General features: G+C 45.5%; 1 protein-coding gene across 2 annotated transcripts in view; it reads right to left on the bottom strand.

Moving 5' to 3' along the window:
* LMF1 (lipase maturation factor 1) overlaps positions 1 to 19,533 on the bottom strand; it is a 204,607-nt gene that overhangs the window by 184,508 nt on the left and 566 nt on the right. Inside the window, exon 2 of one of the 2 annotated variants that reach the window (XM_069810464.1) lies at positions 9,230 to 9,539. In XM_069810464.1, the coding sequence (XP_069666565.1) occupies positions 9,230 to 9,539 (310 nt within the window). Of the gene's footprint in view, positions 1 to 9,229; positions 9,540 to 19,533 lie in introns of those variants that run through there. The other variant, XM_069810463.1, reaches the window with a different exon arrangement.

Here is a 19,533-nt window from a genome sequence, read left to right as displayed (position 1 = left end):
CTGCCAACCATTCTGCAGACTGAGTGCAATTCGCCATTAAATGAAGAAGCCTGCAGCAAGGCTATGGGTTTCAGCGAAAGCACGGTGATTTCTTCTACACTAAGTTCACAAAGACATGAGTTATTCTAGTGCAAGTTTCCACCTACTTTCTACCCCAGACCCCCCAAGAGAACTTGCTTGTTTTTGCAGTTGCTTGCCTCCCCTTCTCCAGGACAGAGCTCCTGTTTACCCAGACAGACCTGGAACATTTCTCCTGTAACACAGCTCAGCCCTGCAAATAACTCTGGTTGTGCAGTAGCCCCAGCCCAGTGATGAGCCAGCACCACTGGTAGCAAACACTGTTCTCAAGAATAAATTTCTGCATTAAGACCCTTAGGGAAGTTAGTAAACACAGATCCCACCATGGCTTGGACCCTTCCCTAACCCGTGATTGCTTTTCAGCTGTACCAATCACTGTATTAACATTCTTTCCAACCACAGCTGTTGGAGAAGTTAGATGAGTTAAACAACATGAACGTGTGCTGGACCAGACTGGGTGCATGAAGCTATTTGGCAAGTTACAGTTTAAAAAAAAAAAAAAAAAAAAGAAAAAAAAAGAAAAAACATTATTCATTCTTTTCCTAAGTCTTTCAGCTGTGGAATCAATACCCAAGTCTACATACTGGATACAGCTGGCAATTAGATGTGCCAGATAATAAGCAATTAAAAAATATTTGTCTCAGTCTCTGGCAAAGCCCTGTGGTACATCAGACACTGCATAACCATGCCACTAACCACATAATCTTCTGATAATTTCTTTGCTCTCATTTTCTCATCGGCTGTGATTTGCAGAAGTGATTGGAATCTAGAAACAGTTTGTGCAAAGGAAACAGTGGGGTGTTATTAACTGTTCATAGAGTATACACAGCTCCCTGTGCCATGGCTTCACCTCATATCCCATTCCAATTGCCACTGATGTTTTAACACGGTCTTCTCATGAAATCAAGTTAGGGGCAGGGAAAGCAGGAAAGAGGTGAAAGAATATTGCTGCATGCCTTTTGCCGACATTTGCTGTGCTATCAAAGCATTATGCTCTACAACGTTAAGTCATTTTGTCAGGCTTTCTGCAAAGCAAAGTAGCAGACTCACAGCACTGCTTTTCTATGCTTTCCTAATACTACATACAGGTAACATTTAGACAGAAGCGATTACTGGGATTAACATGATAAAAAGTTATGAACCAGGACTCAGAGGGCAATTCCACAATGCACGTTCAACAGACAGAGCACACAATAGGGCAAAAGGATCTGGCTGGCAGTGGGATGCTCATGGGAGCAGCACCAGTCAGCACCCCAACACCCACTGTGGTACAGACGTAACACTACAGCCCCTGCACACACCTTAAGGGGACCCTCAGCACAGTACTGTCTTCTGCTGTAGACAAAGACACGATCTCTTCTGCATATGGTGAATTAATTTTCATAGACCTCTGGCTATCTTACAGTAGATTTAAATAAAATTAAAAAATCCTCCAAAGGTGCTATTATTAAGTGAAGCAAAGCCAGTAATTACAATAAGTCAAAACAATGCGTGCAACCAATCAATGCAGAATATTTAAATTCCTCTTTAGTTTCCCTCTTTTTAAACTAACTAAAACCTACAAGCATTCACATTATTCAGATGACATTAATCTTAGAGGCACTACTGGCTACAAAATCAATAGCTTCAGCAGTAATGCTGCAATTTCCATGCTGCAGCTGCTCAAGAAACCCCGGCACACCATTTTACCAAAGCCTCTTCTCTTGTTTTTCATATCATGTTTCAACGGCAAGTTAGACTTGCCGCGGGTCAGCTCTTCTCCAGGAATATATTCACGGAAGCAGGCAACGACCAGACCTGGTGCAGCCTGAGACCCCACCGAAGCATCCCTTGACAGCCCTTAAGGCTTTTGGCAGCTCTTCTTCTACTGACAGCTCATGCAGATCTTCTCAAATTTATAACATAGCTGGACCTGGCTTCTTCATCAGGTTCATCACCGCCTGCCTTTCCAGTCCACTCGACTCTCACAGACCAATGCATGGTTTTTGGAGTAGATGTGCATAGGAGCACACTCAAACCTCCTTGGACATCCTATGGCAACTGCGTTCTTTGCTCCAACTTACCCCTCAAAAAAGGCCAGGCTAAATTAATGGCACACAACCCACTGCCACCTGCATTTAACTCAACTGCCTCAACCAAGACAAGTAACCTCACACTAAAGAGAACACATTTATGATCTCGGGGACTAGGGAAGGCCAGCCAGCCACCGCATCAACCTCCTCCTTCCCAGCCATGCTGAATGCCAGGCGAGGAGACGGCAAGGGACTGGCCCCTCTCAAGAACTGCTGCTAAACCAAAAACCAGCCTAGAGCAGGGAGGGGAAACCTTACACATGCTGGGAGGGGAAACGCTAAATGATTCATTTCTGACATCAGCCATGATTAAATTTTAATCTCTCAAACAAAAATATGGTTCTCATTAGCCTCATTAGTTCCCAGTTGTACTGCAAGGCAACAGTGTCACATGGTATTAATCTTTGTTTTCATTAATATGTCATATCAACTGCTCACAGCATTCTTTGAAACCGATACGCTCCCTCTCTTCTGTGCGAGTAGGAAGTGCCAAAAAGCAGCTTCCTCGACAGGAAGGATGACCCCCTGAGATCCTTCAACTTTTGGTTTACGTTTCTAGAGATAATCTTTTCTTTCTGGGGAAAGAGGGAGGGGAGCTCGGAGTAAAAGGGATGCGAGGCTGCGATCCACAATAACAAAGAAATTCCTGAGGTTTATTGCCAAGGCCAGGGCCAGATAAAGGAATAAGATATTCTAAGTTTTCTTGTTGTTGTTGTCATTGGGATATTTTGGAGAGCTGGAAAAATAAAACCAGGTTGCAAAAAGGGTTCTTTGCAAGTGGGTTATTTGCAAAGCCCCTAGCAAACTTCAAATAACTCCAATTTAGCATATGCATCAAGGTGATATTTGTTAATGTGATTCATCTAAAATCCTAGCCACTTTTTTTTAATACACAAAATTGTACACTGGATTCAGGCACAACATTAATTTTTGCTTGCACTTCAAACTTTAATATCTGTAAAGCTGATATCAATTAAGTCTCACAGTCCCTCAGTACAAGCAGGGAATTACTTCCAGACAGGCAGATAAAGCAGGATATAGACTGATGGAAAGACCTTGCCCCGGTCACACGGTTAAGTACAGCCCGACACGTTCATTCCTGCCTGTACAATGAGGTCTCGGAGAACTTCCCAAGTGAACCAAGTGTACTGATGAAACCCAGGACACACAAGTTCCTATTCCCTACTTGCACAGCTCCTGATCTTTCAGTGTTTGCTTGCTCGGGGGCAGTCAAAAAAGTCTTACTGAATTACCCATGCTACTTAATAAAATGTGCGTTAGCTCAAATGCACCCGTGTGGATACGTTCATTCACCCTTGATCTGGCTCTGGTCTACTGGAAGCTCAAAGGGTGATTCTTCCATCTGTATTTTGCATGTCAGACTAGAACTCTTCCAGTCATAAAATGAGTACCCCCGTAAGTGCTGTGCCCTCGTCATAAGAGGGTCACAAACGAGTACACTTAAAAATGTGAATGATGTTTTGCCAAATCCAGCCCACAATTCACACACTGGCTCTTTTACAAGCTGGAATAAGAAACTCGGAAGAGATCTGCTTCTAACCTCTACTGGATAGGATGACACTAGACAAAAATCCAAGTGCTTTAGAGTGAAAAACCAAAGCTGTAGAATATAAGAGGAAAGAAAGTGGGGAAGAGGTCCATTTAACGGCTACTAATGCCCTCCTGGAGAGTGAAAACACAGGCCTGAACATCTCATCAGCCCCCTAGCATTTAATGGAGTTCAGCCTGAACCAGTCGCCAGTTCATCTGCTAGCACACAGAAGACTGTGATTAAAGTCCTGCATAGGTCAAGTGGTTTTTAATGAGATATATAAACCACAAAACCTTCATGACATACAAGTCTTTCTTCTTTCTCTGTTGCAAATGAACTTCTGAGGATGGTAATTTAATTGCAATTAAATTACATGCCTCAGAGACATGCTTTCATGACCTGCAGTATAGCTGTCCCTCCAATAAGTCCTTAATATTAAAGTTAAAATCTATTAAAATTATGTTCAATCAGCTAAATACGAAAAAACACCAGGCATTTTGGGCCAGAAAGACAGAGGCATGTCCTCCCCTCCGTGCTCTAGAAAAGCGTTGCAGCATCTGCAACTTCTTGGAAACCACCTGGGCGTGCGGGCTTCGAAGGGCGCGTGAGCAGAGCTCGAACGGCACTCGCCTGCAATCTCTGGGGTTGTACAGTGGTGAAGCACTGTTCAGTTTCATATTCCTTGCAGAAAAAAAAAAGGTATGCTGCTTAGTCTTATTTTACCCTAAATACCTGTTAGCAGTAGCTCCACCAACATTTTCCACAAGGGAAGAACACACTGAAAAGAACGCTGTAGCCACCTCGTGCTATAACGTTTTATTTATTGGCTTGTTTAACCTCGTCCCTTGAGCTCTTGTAACTCTACCAGAATCTTAGTCATGAAAGAAAAAAAGGCAATAGGATTTAAAAAACCACAATTCTAGCTTTTGTATCAAGTGTCTTACAAACTGTACTCTCTAACAGTGGGCAACATGCTTTGTAAAATGAAACAACACAAAAACCAAGGGAAAGGAAGGGTTTTCAGACGATATTTGAAAATGCTGGGGGTGGGGGGTGGGGTGGGGGGTTCAGCAAGGAAACAACAGAAGAAGAAACAGGAGATCAGTGGCAAAGTAGTTTAAAAGTTTGTTTATATAAGAAAATATAATAGCTCCCTGGAGACACCTTACTGTGGGATAAAAGTGATTTTATTCCAGAATTACGAATTCACTTTAGAAGTGCATTAGTTATTCTGGTACAAAAATGATTTAACTTCTGCCGGAACGCCTCTCCTGGAGAGCTTGTCCTGACAAAGGACCTCTACTGCCCATGGTCCATCTCTGTGGACATATGCCCCAGCAGAAACCATAGGGAATAAAACCACAAATAGAGGTTTCATGAGGTCACCTGCAACAAGTATTTTTACTTTAAAAAAAACGGGGCAGCTTTTCCCATTGTTGTTTAAATGTACAACAATCCATTATATCAATATTCAGGACGGAGGAAGCGGGGAGAAAGGCAAAGCCGTTCGTGTTGGACCTGTGGAGCTGCACTGGTCTTCCAGTGACTGAACCTAGACAAGCAGAACTTGCAGTCTGCAAAATGGACGCTGAAGTATGGGGAATTCCCACAAAGTCTTTGTAGGCATCTTCAGCTTCATTAAATAGCCTCTATTATACTCAAACTGGGACACTTTCTTAGGCATAGTCTGCAGAAATTACAAGAAAAATCAAGGCTAAAATTAACATAATGATTAAGGACTTCACCCAGCCTATGGGTCAGACATCATATATTCTTTCACACTGGCAGATTTTCAGATTCTTGACAGTCTCCTCCTACTTCAAAAAGAAAAGTTAAAAATGGCAGAGGGGGGAAAAAAATCCAGTATTTTAAGACAGACGCACTGAGCTCGTGATGCAAGTGGAACACCAGTATATGCACGCCTCATGATCCAGAGAACACATCCAGGTTTAGTCTGAGCAGACCCTGAATACCACAGCTGTTTTGGGAACAGAGTGCCCAGAATTACAAAGCTTCCTGGTGCATTCCACTTCCAAATTTGGCAAAGGCAATCTTGGCCCCGCGCTTCACAGGTACCAAAATTAATATGCTGTTCTCTGAAAGCTAGCTTAGTTTTCAGAACCACCGAAGTGCATCCTATTTCAGACGGTTCACGCGTGCTTTGGCAGAGCCAACAGTAAACTGGCAAAGTCAAGAATTCAGGACCAGGACAACCTCCTGGCCCCAGTTCTCAGGATTTTAGGTTGCCAAAGTAATCCTTATCCCGCAAAATCCATTACAAACAGCTCACATCAGCCTGTTCCAGGAGCAGCTTTCTTGAGGGTTATAACACCCTCAAAGACCTTTAGCTGGTCCCTTGCCATGCTGTCACAGCAGGCTCAGCTGTCCCCAGGCACACTGTATTCCCCAGCTCACAGGTGGAGGTCGGCAGTACCGGGGCAGGCAGGCAACATGTCCTGCCCTTCAAAGGAGACGGTTTGCTCTTCTAAAGCTTCCTCTGACTCTGAGCCCAAGCCAGCTGGACAGCAGTTGAAAGACTCACTCCTTCAGCAGCACCCGGTATCTGGATACTCCAGCCCAAAACAAATAGAAACATTTAAAATTAAAATAGAAAAAGAAAAGGCGATAAAAGGAATAAATTGTTCCTCACTGGCCTAAAGAAGAGAGCTCTATTCCTCCTTATCACTCCATATCTTCCTTGAACTGGCTTCCTAGGCAACTAATGCAAAGGATTTTGCTGGATCGGGTCAGCCCACAGGTCCATGTCCAGCCCAGCAGTGCCAGCTCGCAGGAGTCCACGCCTGCCAGCTGAAGAGGAACACTAAGAAAGACCATACAATAACTATAAAGCAATATGGCCACAGGAGGAATTTCTTCCTCGTTTCAGACGCCTCTTTGCTGAGCTATCTCCTAACTCTAATCAGGAATGTCTGACAACACTGTCCTTTCTCCCTTTATAAGAAGTCACTGTGGTCTTCGACAGATGCTTTGGAGAACAATCAGAACTCATCAAACTCTCTCAATCTGCCCAAATTTGAGAGTAAGACAAAGTTAATGGACCATCTAACCCCACCTACAAACCACTGTGAAAAGGGAGTTTTAAGCCTTCATTTTAAGGCCAGTGCTGCCACCCAAGATCAGCAGCAGAATTCATGAGATTTCAGGTACTCTCAGCTCATCCCTCATGCCACCACAATTCCCTAAAGGACAATGAGAAACTAGTTAATCCCCACTTTGCTCTTTCCCCATGTCTACTTGCACTATAAGCACCTAGCCACCCAGTGTCCCCTTCTCCAGGAACTGAATGTCACACTGTATGCACAATAATAATATGGTTTTGACCACCCAGTGACCCATTTCAGAAGATCTAATGAAAAATGTAACCACAGCTGAATGAACTGTACTGCTGGGTTCCTTTGATTCTTTTCCCTCACCCCTTTACAAGAAGAACCTAATTTCCTGTTTAATATATTCAATGCCATAATTAAGAAGAGATGAAGTCGAGGCAATGCCTCCTATCCTCCCTCTTTTCAATCTCTCTCACACCCCTTCCCCAGAAGAACCTGACCCGTTCCCTTGGTGTGCTATTGCTGAATACCACGAGTCACCTGCCTGCTGCAGAGTAACTTTTAAACTCCAAATCCAAAGTAGCAAAGGAGGAAAAAACACAGCCTTATCTCAAATATCAAGAGTCAATTCCTTTCAACCACAGCATCCACAAAAGGCAAACTCTGGGCTCCGCTTGCATTCCTGCTGGCCAGCTCATTGTCTTCAGAGCTGCAGAGACCTAATGCTTGGCTGTGAGCTTTCAACCCCCCCTCAAGAAGAAGCATTTGGACATGGTCTGCTGGACACTGGCTGTGGTTCAGTGCAGCAGTGGAAAAAGTCTCCCCTCTCTATCCCCTACCTTTCGCCCCTCCCTTAAAGACTTGAAAGATGACAAAACAGCCACACATTCAACAGCCACAACTGGATTTCTTTTGGCAAAAAACTCTAGAGTTCTGCAGAACTGTCACCCCTCCAGCACTGGCAGAGAAGACATCACACTTCTGCCTTCAGTCTGCCTGCACTAGGAAAAGCAGCTGGGAGCAGAGGACCAGCACAGAAGGGGACTGCCCAACGAGACATGAAGAACACATTCCAGCTAGCTTTTTTTTTTTAAATCAAAACTGTAACATTATAGCACCACTATAGCCACAGCACCAGTATATTGAGCACTCCAGAGTGCCTTGTGGGCACTAAAGAAAGCCTGACATGCTAATGTCTTAGTAAGACCACTACTTCAGGAGCAAGCCAGATCAAACCTTCAGCCTCAGGAATCACTGCAGGTGCAGCTTTCAGCCACAAAACCTTTGCAGCTTAGGGGAGAGGTTGTTAGGGTTCCCCTCCCTCCCCCCAAACAGAAACACAAAGAGAAAGAAGTCAAGGAACACATCCAGATTTTGCTGCTACAATGACACAGTCTCCTGTATCTGTGGAAATGAGAGCAGGATGATGCTTGAATTCTTGCCCTGTAACATAAAACATCTAGAAAAATAGACAAGCGATTTTGGAATAACTTGGAAATGGGCAATGGAAAACTATCCACCAAGTTATTTTTCAAATTTTGTGGCTTGCTTTCACAGTCTTAAGTTCATGCTGAGTTAAGAGCTTAGAGAATAGAGCTTTTCAGAAAACTGAAGCTGTTATCCTTCACCCACTTGCATACCATCTGGAGTAGGATAGGAATGAATGGGACAGGACAAGACGCAGGGCTGCCCAAGCACATGCAAGTCCTTAAAATTAAATTCACTGAGCCCATCTATAGGGAAGGTGTCCTGTCATGTGTCGTAGAGCAAGAAGATTTAGGAAGAACATCCCAGTGACACAGCTGTATCATGTCCACAGCTTGGGCACCTCTTCATGGCATAGCCTTTTACATCCCCAAAGTTACCACATCACCTTTGCTACAGGCAGAGAGGTACCTGAAGAGGTGAACTAATGAAATTTGGATTTCTGAGGGCCCATCCTCTTTTAACCAATGTATTTGGGGCCTTAACAAGCACGAGGACCATGTAAAGCCTTTCCTTTCGCACCACAGCCTTTCCCTGCAGCAAGGCAACATGCGGATGGTCACTATTTCTCCTTTACTTTTTCCCCACAGGCTTTATGTACTTATCTTAAGTGTTCCAGCTCTCTTCTGGATAGAACTGAAAATTGAGAAACCATCCCAAAGGTAATTATTAGGGGAATTCCTTGCCACAGCCATAAGGGAAAGTACTCCACAGCAGGGACAACATGTAATGTGGCACGTTATGCAGCCAATTTGCCTCTCACAGAGGACAAGGGGAATTAGAGCAGATATCCCAGGTAAGAGAGAGAACAGGGGCAGGCCCATAACTCATTTCTGCCAAATGCTTTCCTTATCTCACATTCCTACATTGCTCCTTACCAGATTACCAACCTCAAATGGTAATAGAAAGTCAATGTGTACAATGAACAGCAAGAGATTACAGAGAAAAACAGGGCAGAGAGACTGTTAACCTACCAGATCTGTCCAACATTGACCAACGAGAGGTAGAGAACCCACAGGACAGACATGAGGACCATGTTTGCACATCCAGTTATCAATACGAAGGCTGAAGTTGCGAGGCCAAGCAGGGAGAGGCAGTCCAAGGTGCTGTCCATGTCTGACCAGTCCAGAAACCAGATGATGGTTGGTGCATAGCTCAGAGCATCCAGGTTTATCTTCCCTTTGAAATACTTCTTGACATTCTGCAGGTACAGTTTACAAGGGAGCAGCCCCTTCTCTCCTATTAGCTGCTTGTTTTGATGATATGCCACCAGAAAGGCCACAACTAGAGGGAAACAAGGAGGGGAAAAAAACCAAACAGTATTAGAAATCATCCAGGCTGAAGTACATATCTTGAGTCCAGAGTTACAGAAGTATATTCATGCCTCGGGAAGGAATTCATTCACATGTCCTGATCTCCATTAAAATACAACACAGTCATTTCTATTAACCACAATGCAGAAGGCAGAGGAATTCTATAAATACTGTCTCTGCCTTCACACCAGGAAACGGCACAGAGTCTGTTTTGAGATAATTTTCTCCTCAACAGCTGTAAGGGACATGCCACTTGCTTCAGGCAAACTCAGCAATGCACTTCTGGGAAAAGCTCCCTGTAACTGAGCGACCTGACCCAATGTAGCAACAGTAGGCTCAGCCCAGCTCCATTAGACTCTGCATGACCTTAGGTTAGTCACATACCCTATTCATCTCCTAATGCAGATGAGGAAAACAGTTTAATTGCACTGCAGCGTATGAGTGAAAGTAATGCATTAACTTCAAGACTTTCAGACAGAATTTCCTTTCTACAACAAGCATTTGGAAAGGAGACACCGAGAAACCCTCAGTTCACGCACAGATAGTGGGGAGCGCAGCTGAAGCAGCCAGCAGAGCACACACAACTCCCTTCAGCTCTGCGGCAGCAAAGACACAGCTGTACTTTCTGACCCTTCCTATTTCAGTTTCACAAAACATTTTGCAGTGTAAATAGACAACAGCTCCAGCATGGGTTTTGTTGTTGATGGTGATTTACAATGTCTGCTGTTCCCAGTACAAACAACCCAGGGCAGACTGACAGCAGATTGTGCCTGCAAGGTTATGCTTTGACTTTAGAGGACAACGTATCAACACTATCTGTGCATCTGTCAAGTACTGGATTATTTCCTTATATTGAAAACACTTAATATTTCAAAATATTGTTAATGAGACAGCTTAAACTCATACACACCATTCAAGAGGCATCCAAAGGACACCTTAATTCTTTTGGCAGTGTAACAGTTAATGGTTATACATTGCAATTGCAGAATACAGTAGTTATGCTATGGGTTGACCTTCTGAATCCTCTCACATCCTGGTAGGTTGGAAATACAAAGTCTTAATATTTTCCTGTCCTCTAAATTGCTACTTTTTACATGTCACTACAGCTCTCTCATTTATAGTGTCTATGCTCTTGCACTGGACAATCTTAGAACAGCCAGATGCTTTTTTTAACAGCACATAAGCAATTTAATTACAGATCATAGACCTAGAATTTGATGTCCTACAGAGAAAGTTGGTCAGCTTCTAGGGATTATCTCATATTTTAGGAATCTCCTCCAGTTACCAATTTGCAGTTCGTAACTGCAGTAATCTCCATTTCTCAGAAAAAAATGATGAAGGCCAACATTTCCTGATTAGGCTCCATACATTTTGCTCCCAGCAGCTAACTTACCCATCTTTCAAACATTACCCAAACACCAGCCACGTCACATGCAGCAATACCAGAGGTCTTGCAAAAGGCCGATTTGTTCTTAGTTAATGATCAAATCTGTTTCCCTCCTTATCTGAATACTGTCATTCTGCAAACAAGAATTCTGGTGTCCATCTGGCTGGTGTCTCTCACTGGGAATGCTGGTGGAAAGTCTATGTGAAACTATACCCCGAGTTCAGGCCTGGATTCCCATTTCTTTGAAGTTTGACTAGCAACCCAAAGTCTGCAGCCCCAGGGAATAAAAATAAACGTCCCATTCCCCCCAGACACACACAAAGGTCTCCAGTGGATTTCAGTTAATCCACTTAGCCCTTACTCCATCTCTTTGCACATGGCGTGTATTTTGTTCTCATTTGAAAAAGCACTAAAACTCACAATCCAATGCATATCTGAGGTCACTGGGAGGGTTCCCATTGATTTCAACAGATCCTGAATCACAGCGCTAACACAATAAAGTTGGGGGTTTAATTGGCTGTGTCTCTTTCCCTCCGTCTTTTATACCCAGTGAAGGACTTTACAAACTGATAAAAGACACATAGAATATTTTACTCAATTATGGACAGGGAAGGACAAGAGAAAAACTGATCACAACATTAAAGAATCAGTTTTGGACCCCAAATTAAGTGTTTTATATTTTAGAGTATTCATATTTTTCCACCAACACTCAGTTTGACACAAGTGTGTAATCAGAAAGCCTGACACGTGAAACCAGCAGAAATATAATGCTTCTGAGCCTCAAACAACTTAATATCTTAATTTTTGGTTTTAAAAAAAAATAAAGACCAACTCTGCTTTAGAACTCCATGGCTTGATTTCCCTTGATTAGCACTGCAATTTGCTGCACAGTCTTCCTAAAGTGCTAATCAAATTCACCTCTAAATGCTACAGAAATTGCTGCCCCAACCCATAACTGCTAAGCAGCTTTTTTTCTAAAAAAGTCTAAATTAGACCCCTGCACAGTATGCAAGATAAACAAGGAAAGGGTAAATTAGGAAAAACAAACTATAGCAATTGCAGAAAAGTACACATTGTATGTACAAAATACTGTACAGCCTTTTTAAGTCTGAAAGCAGCAAAGACTACATTATAGGTTGGCATGAACTGCACATCTAAAGATTGCCCAGTTTGGGCTCCAAAGTGGTTTTCTCCCAGAGCACCAATTTCTCACAAGACGCTGCGCTGCTGATATGTCGCACGTTACCATTTCATGACTAAATCCCATCGGCAACGGCCCTAATTTGGTGAAGAACTCACCTAATACCCAACACAGATCCTGACCGTTCCAACCTACGCTTCGATCCATCACTCTCCCAAGCCATCGGGGCCCACGTCTGGCGAGCGCCGTTTATTGCTCACACGTGTGCAGCGTTTCCTAGATGTGCTGCTCCGTCCTGGATCCAGCTCCCTCTCCTGGACACTCCCCAAGCTGAGCCGCTGTCTCACACCACTCCGTGCTCCCTCTCCACTTATCTCCAGCATCTTTGGAGCAAATTTGAAGGGCGCATCCCTTAGGCAGCACCCGTTTCTCAAACCCCACCGCCAAATCATCTAGACCTACTCTCCCAGGGCGCCAGCTAAGTCTTCAAGAGGCATCAACCTGTAGGCAGCAGTTCCCGTGTTACCGGACACATGTAATAGTTGAAACTAAAGACAGATACTGCAAAGGATTTCAGCAACAGAGGAGATGCACACATCCAGGGGGAAAAAGGGAAGTTACTTATCAGCTTGTCATTCCTTCCTCTCCCGGAACCCCCCTCAAGAAACCATATCCTTAAATCGACTGTAACACAGACCCTGCTCCCTTCTCTCTCCCTTTGACCTTGGCTTAGTTGGGGCGGGGGGGCAGAAAGTCCATTTTGCCCCCAAAGCCTGTGCTTTTTTTCCTCTTCCTTAACCTCTATTCTGAAACCTCTTTCCCTTTGGCCTTGTATTTGGGGATTTTCCACTCTCCATCTTCCCACTCCCTCCAGGTAAACATGGTCAAACAAGTGTGCTTCCACCTGGGGCACTGGCTGGCATGCTCGCTGCAATGCCGGGGCATGGGGCGAGGTTAATCACTTCTCGTGTTTGTCCTGTAGCTTCTTCCTGGCAAGAGAGTGGCAGAGCAGTTCTATTACATGAACCAGAATTCAGCGGTTAGTAAGTCAGCTGATGCTGGGGGGACCCACCTACGCAGCATGCTGGGTTTAACCATGCCATGGGGTCCAAGGCACGGATGGAGTCTGCTTGAGCAATGGCACTGCCTCCACCTCAGCCTCTCCAAACACCCTGTAAAACTGTGCTCTTGGCTGTCTGGAAGGCTCGTGCCAGCCCAGGGATGTTCTGATCTTCAGCAGCAAAGAGAGAAGGGTCTTACCCAAAGGGATGCTGAAATGGCATAAGAGAGTCTGAGCGGGCAGCCGCTGAGCACCGCTGTTAGCCAGGCAAGTGGGCAGCATCTCAGTCATCAACAGAGCTGCAAAGCTCTGCATCCCGCTCAGGAGAATCTGCCTTCCTCCTCAGCAAACCCGGCTCCTGGATTTGCAAACTTCAGGCCATGCATTCATCGGCATCTCCTGTCAGTTCAGGATTTGTTTCTTCCATCAAGAACAGCAAACACTTGCATTCGTATGTACCAGGCAGCTTGCCTCCACCAGCTCCCAAGCTGCCTCCAGCTCAGGCACGTACTGCACTGAGGAGTCCACAGCAGATTCCCTCAGGATGGAGCAAGCTGAGGCAGGGCTTGGTCCAGAGTCACCCACTCCCTCCAGCCCCTTTAGCAGGCCAAACTCCTCAGAGTGACTCTCACTGTCTTGTTTCAACTTACAAAATGAGAGCATAGCTGGGAAGGGCGCTTTTTCAGAGTTCAGAAAACATTTTGCCGACCAGGATGCAGAAGCCTATGTTTGCCCATAGCTATCCTTTCTGGCATCACAGTTGGGAATGATGTGAGGCCATGGCTGGGCTCCTAATCCAGGGACATCCCCTGCAGACTGCCAGCACAGCTCTGCACACCTCCAAGTCTCCGGACCCAGCATGAAACCCCATCACCTTGTCCATCACCCCCGTGGCTGCTCACTGCCTGGACTTTTTACCAATACTTTCTGGATTTGGGCATCTTCAGCCCATGCCAGTCTCTTCTGTTCCACCTGAAGCACTTTGCCATTCTTCAGACTATTGTGGATTGAAAAAACAGCCTCAGTGACTCCCATGCTCCCTCCCACTCAGGAGGCAGACGGAGCCTTTGACAGCTCACATGGGAGCACGCTCCTCTACCTGCTGTGAGCTGATCTTTACATAAGTAATACATGTAAATTGTCATCAACTGCTAATAGACCTTCACTACTTATCCTCACCTCAGAAGGTGCTTTACTGTACTTTTCCATTAACTTCCTCCCCTCCACCTTCTCCTTCCCCTCCCAGCCTCCTCTCTCCCCCCAAACTGAAGGGGTTCCTTGTTCAAACCCACATGCTACTAATAAACACAACCCAAGCATGCAACACAAGAGTCACCCATCTGAAATTATTTGGTCTATCCATATTGCCCTGTCACCTCAGTTCCTTTCCCCTGGTCCAGGCTCAGCCTGTCATGGTAGGAGAATGAGAGAATCCCATTCTTCATGCTCTGTAAAGATTTAAAGATGTGAAATCCAAAACTTTCCGGTCATATGGCTTTCTCTCTTCCCCCATTAAAAGAAGTCTTAACTTTTACTTAAAGCCCAAACCGCAAGAAGAAATGAACCAAGAGCACAGAGCTTTGCATGAAAACCAAACTACATTTTGCACACACAAAAAAAATCTGCCTGGAGCCATATATCACATGCACCTTTGACCCAACAAGGCATTCAAAAAGGCCCTATGCTGGATGCTGGCAAGCTGAGGTTGTACTACTGAAAAGAAGAAGGGGGAGAATATTCATGGTATTTTCATTATTATCAGAGAAATGAATCAAATAAGTTTTCAATTGACAAATTCCCCTGCAAAGTTTTGCAACACAGAAGGAACAACACCGTGGTACTGAGCAAAGAGCCAGAGTGAAACCAAACACCCCCTCTTCATCCTGCAGCCCTACAGCCACAAATAAACACACAACAAAGTAGTCTGTTCTTAACACTTTTTTTGTTTTATTGCCATTCACAGCAAAGCTAAAGACTTTGGGGTGGTTGCTTTGGAGGCTTTCAAGTGCTTATCTCCCCATTGCTTCTTTGTTTGAAATAATGCGAAAGCAAATAGAAAAGGCTGGGCTGTGGCACTGCTAAAAAGCTCCCCCACAGGACCCAGGTTGTTCAAAACCACACCAGCGGCAGTCCAGCCTGCAGCTGGAGGATGCCCTGAGAAGATCCCTCTGCTCCAAACCAGCGCTAGGCAAGCAGCAGACTGGGAGATAGATTCTTTCCTTCTCAGTTCTTGTTATCACTTCCCTTAAACTATCACAGCTTGCTATGAATTTATCTTCCCACAGTGAAAGTGCTTTGTTCAGGACCAAACGCAATTCTGTCTTGCTTACGCGGCTCTTTCGTGCAGTGTTAAACAGGGGGCATGTAGCTTGCTAAGAGGACATCGTGCTAACATACTGCCGTTGTTGTACAGACTTGCTAACAAGCGCTGCGCTGAAATAAAACCTTTCAGGGGAGAAAAAGCATCAGAAGATGTACTATAATCCTGACTAGGCAAGCTGAAAGCTACTGGGAGCCTTTCAGTATAACTGAGGGAAGAGAAGGGGGAAAGCAGGGGAGATGACAGAGAGAGAGAGAGGAGGAAGGACACCGGGGTGAGCCAGGAACCTACAGGAAGCCAACCCCCCCGAGAAGGCTTTGGACTTCAGAATTAGGAAGAAGTAGCATGAACCTCCCGTAGCTCTAGCTCTGGGGAAAGAAAATACTACTATTAAACAATACGTAAGGAGAAGGAAGATAAACTGGATTTAAATAATAGCTTTTATTTCAAAGCACTCTACAGAGCCTGGCTGAAATTGGGAAGCGTGGTATCTAATTACTTAAACTTCTACATCTGGAATCTGATGATAGTAATCATCCAAAAAGGGCACTTAACAATGATTTAGAGGGAGGGTGAAGGGAGCAAATAATGCACATCTGTTGTCAAGAGCTTTGGGACCAGCTATTTACCTGTTACAGCACTTCCAACAAGACCTCAAAGACTTTCTGTATTGACAAAATGTCAATCCCTGCCATAAAGAACAAACACACAGTGCAGGACCAGGACGGAAAACTTTCAAATCTCAAAACAGCATTTCTCCAAACTTCCCTGTCCCATGAATTACTGTATTAGAGTTTGCAATTAGCCGATGCAATGGTGGAAGTCTGTGAGACAAGTCTCTTCCATTGGCACACCAGTAGCATATAAAGATGCCTCTACAGAAACAGAGAGAGGGGTCTGGGCAGCAGAGCACAGGATAAGACCTACACAATTGTTCTCTTCCTCAGTGTTCAGGGCTGGATTCTGTGTTACTTCACACTCTCCTCCTCCAGAAGGGTTTTACCACTTGTTCTGCCCACACCGACTTGGTGAAGTGGAAAAAGAGGTCTCGGATCTGAAAATGCCTCTAAGGGACGGCAGCTATAAGAACTTAAGTGTCACTGAATTTGCAAGCGCACAGTGCTAGCTACTGTTAAAAACAGAATTACACAGACAGGCATTTCATTTACCTTAGTGCTCAGCTACGAGGTCCCCACTGGCCCAGTCCTGCTGCAAAGAGCAAACTTCACTGAGCACTTTCAGCTTGGATCCATTTTCCCCTTCCTTCCCATTCTTGCAAGCAGCAGGTGTCTTTGGTCACTGACCTCCACGAATCATCAGATTCTTTCCCACCTCCTCATCTCTAACCTGCCTCTCAGACAACAGCTGCTTTGCCAGGGACTTCCCAGGCTCTGGCTCCTTCTGGAAACTCCCTTCAAAAAAAGAAGAGGAGAGCAGTTATAACCAAAGGGGGTGGAGGAGAAGGGAGGGCTCACAGAAGGACTCTTCACACCCGCCTTGCACTGCCTGTCCTCCTTCCGCAGGAGAAGATCCAAAGGGAAAGCATCTCCCCGGCTCACATCAGGCAATTAAGCAGCCTCTCGAGAGTGGAGTGGGGGGCAGGAAGGAGGTGACAGGCCCCCAGATCACGCTTAGTTATTCTGCCCAAATAAAGTTTCTCTTTACCCCATTCACAGGGTCCTTCCCTCTCCCACCCCTCCCTCTCCACCTAGGAGGGAGAACAAGCTTTCAGCTCACACAGCTGCACTAATAGGCAGGAGCTACAATCATCAGGCAGCGACCACTTCCCTGATACTTTAACACAAAGTCATCCCCCAAGGATTTGTTGCTTAACACAGCAGGAATGAAAGGGTTACGTTTAAAAGGGTGAAATGAAAGAAGGGGGAAAAACATCCCACGACTGAGGAATGTCAAACTGTCACAACGGCATCAACCGTTTCCTCAGCAAGTCTGAGACTCGGCGTGTGTAGAATCGCCGTGTCTGGGAAAAAAAATAATCTGTCAGAGTAAATGGTTCCATCTTCAGAAAAGAGCTTGGAAGAGCAGCTTGGCACAGAAGCTTTAAATTGTTTTCTGCTGTTTCTAAACCCAGGCTCTCAGAAGAGATCAAAAGGCAACTCACCTTCCCTCGAGAGCATCCCATCCCAACAGCCGTGTCATGGTTTTGCAGCCTTTGACAGAGGAATCTGCCTGTTCACAATCTCTCCATCTCAGAGACACCAATTAGTTTCCACCCTACAAACGCTTCGGTTGTAGGCTGCACAGCATCTCTCCTGCATCGGGATCAGAGCTGGGGCCTCAACACTGCTGCAAGTGACAGCCTGAGTCAGAATTTGACCTGTCTCAAATCTGGCCCAGGTTTCTGGCTTTGGGTTGTTTGCCTGTTACTCAATCAAAACAAGCAGCAGGAATCACTGTTACCTGATTGCAACCAAGCAGAAGTTGCATAACGAGCAGGTAAACTTTTCCTCTCTTGCAGCTCTTCCATTTCAAAGGACAGAACCATCCTCCTACCCTGTTCCTTCCAGCTCTGGTACCCAAAACCCTTCCTCTGAGGCTACCTCTCTCAAAAAGGTTTCCTCACTCTGGACTGCAGAAGCATTTTGGTGTCTCCTCCCCACTTCTGCCACTGCCACTGTTCCCATTCACCTCTCCTACTTGGAAAAGTGCGGAATCCAGTTCCTCTCCCTATTTTCTGTCATCCTGCTTTCCCTCATCAGCATGCAATCTCAGCTTCATCCTCTGGCTTACGCATCCTCACTCTCCCTTTCTCCCTGCAGCCCAGAGGTTTCAATCATTTCCACACTGAAACTCACCTGACCCTGAATCGGACACTTGCTCCTCACCTCTTACCGCTCTCATTGTCCCAAATCAGGTCACCCAGCCACCAGAAGGTCTCATACGTTTGAGTCGCTCTTTGCACTCCTCTCCCCTTACCAACTCCCACCCGTCCAGCCACCACCTGCTCCCTTTCCATCGAACACACCACCACCCAACGGGACACCATTTGGTCCCAGATGTGGCATATTTATAATCCCAAAGCCGTGATCAGAAAACGGCAGCCTCCACCTAACGCACAGCAGAGAACGCTAATCAGTTTTTCATAAGGAAACTGCAAACCGAGCTACGGGAAACTCAGCAGTCTGGATTTACACACGGGGGAATATCGGAATCGCTTTCATTTTGACTGAAAGAGTCATAACCCCGCATTTCACCGAGAGCTGAAACCAAACTAGAAACAGAGCACGTGTCAAAACCATACAAAACTACAACTTCTGCATGGTTTTGATGCAAAATAATCTAAGCAGGCTGGCAGCCTACAAATCCTAACGATTTTGTGGACAAATCTGGGGCAAGTTTAGAATTTGTAACGTAGTGTGTTATATGTCAGTTTAGGTTTCACTGTGAATATTTTTTAAGTGGAACACTAGTGGGCTCTGAGCACGGCTCTCAGCATTACTTGCCAAAGCGAGAGCCAAAGGAGCACAGCTGAGGTTGGAAACTGGTTTCACCGTTAACCATTTTAAGGTCACGTCAATTCTAGGTCCTGACTGGCAGCGTTGGCACCCAAGGATGTCATCTCTCTCCAGTCCTACGTAAGATGCTAAAGACCCGCTTCTGCGTAGCACAAAGAGTTCCTCTCTTGCGCAGTTAGCTCACAACATCTACCTTGAAAAAAAAGGACCGGCCTCAACCAGCTCTGCTGACAGGTACCAGCCCCGTGGTGCGAGCAACCTCTCCTTCCAGCTCCAACACGGGAGCCCCAGCATCACCCAACTCCATCCCAGCCGCCAACCCCAGGGTCCCCGTCCCAGCAGCAACGCGAGAGTCGAAAACAAAAGGCGCTTCCCATTTCGCATCTCCCTCGTCCCCTCAAGCTTTGGGTACGCAACCACGTGGCCCCAACAGCCAAAATGAAGCAGTCCTTTGGTAAAAGGCAGGCAGGGCTCCTCAGCGCAACTGCTGCAGCCCTGCCGGGACGGGATGGGGTCTGCACCCCGGAGCTGGGGCAAAACACCCCTCAGCCCCCCAGAGCTGGGGCAAAACACCCCTCAGC

Source organism: Haliaeetus albicilla, chromosome 22, assembly GCF_947461875.1.
Source record: "Haliaeetus albicilla chromosome 22, bHalAlb1.1, whole genome shotgun sequence".
Lineage (NCBI taxonomy): Eukaryota > Metazoa > Chordata > Aves > Accipitriformes > Accipitridae > Haliaeetus > Haliaeetus albicilla.
This window is presented reverse-complemented; position numbering and strand designations above follow the sequence as displayed.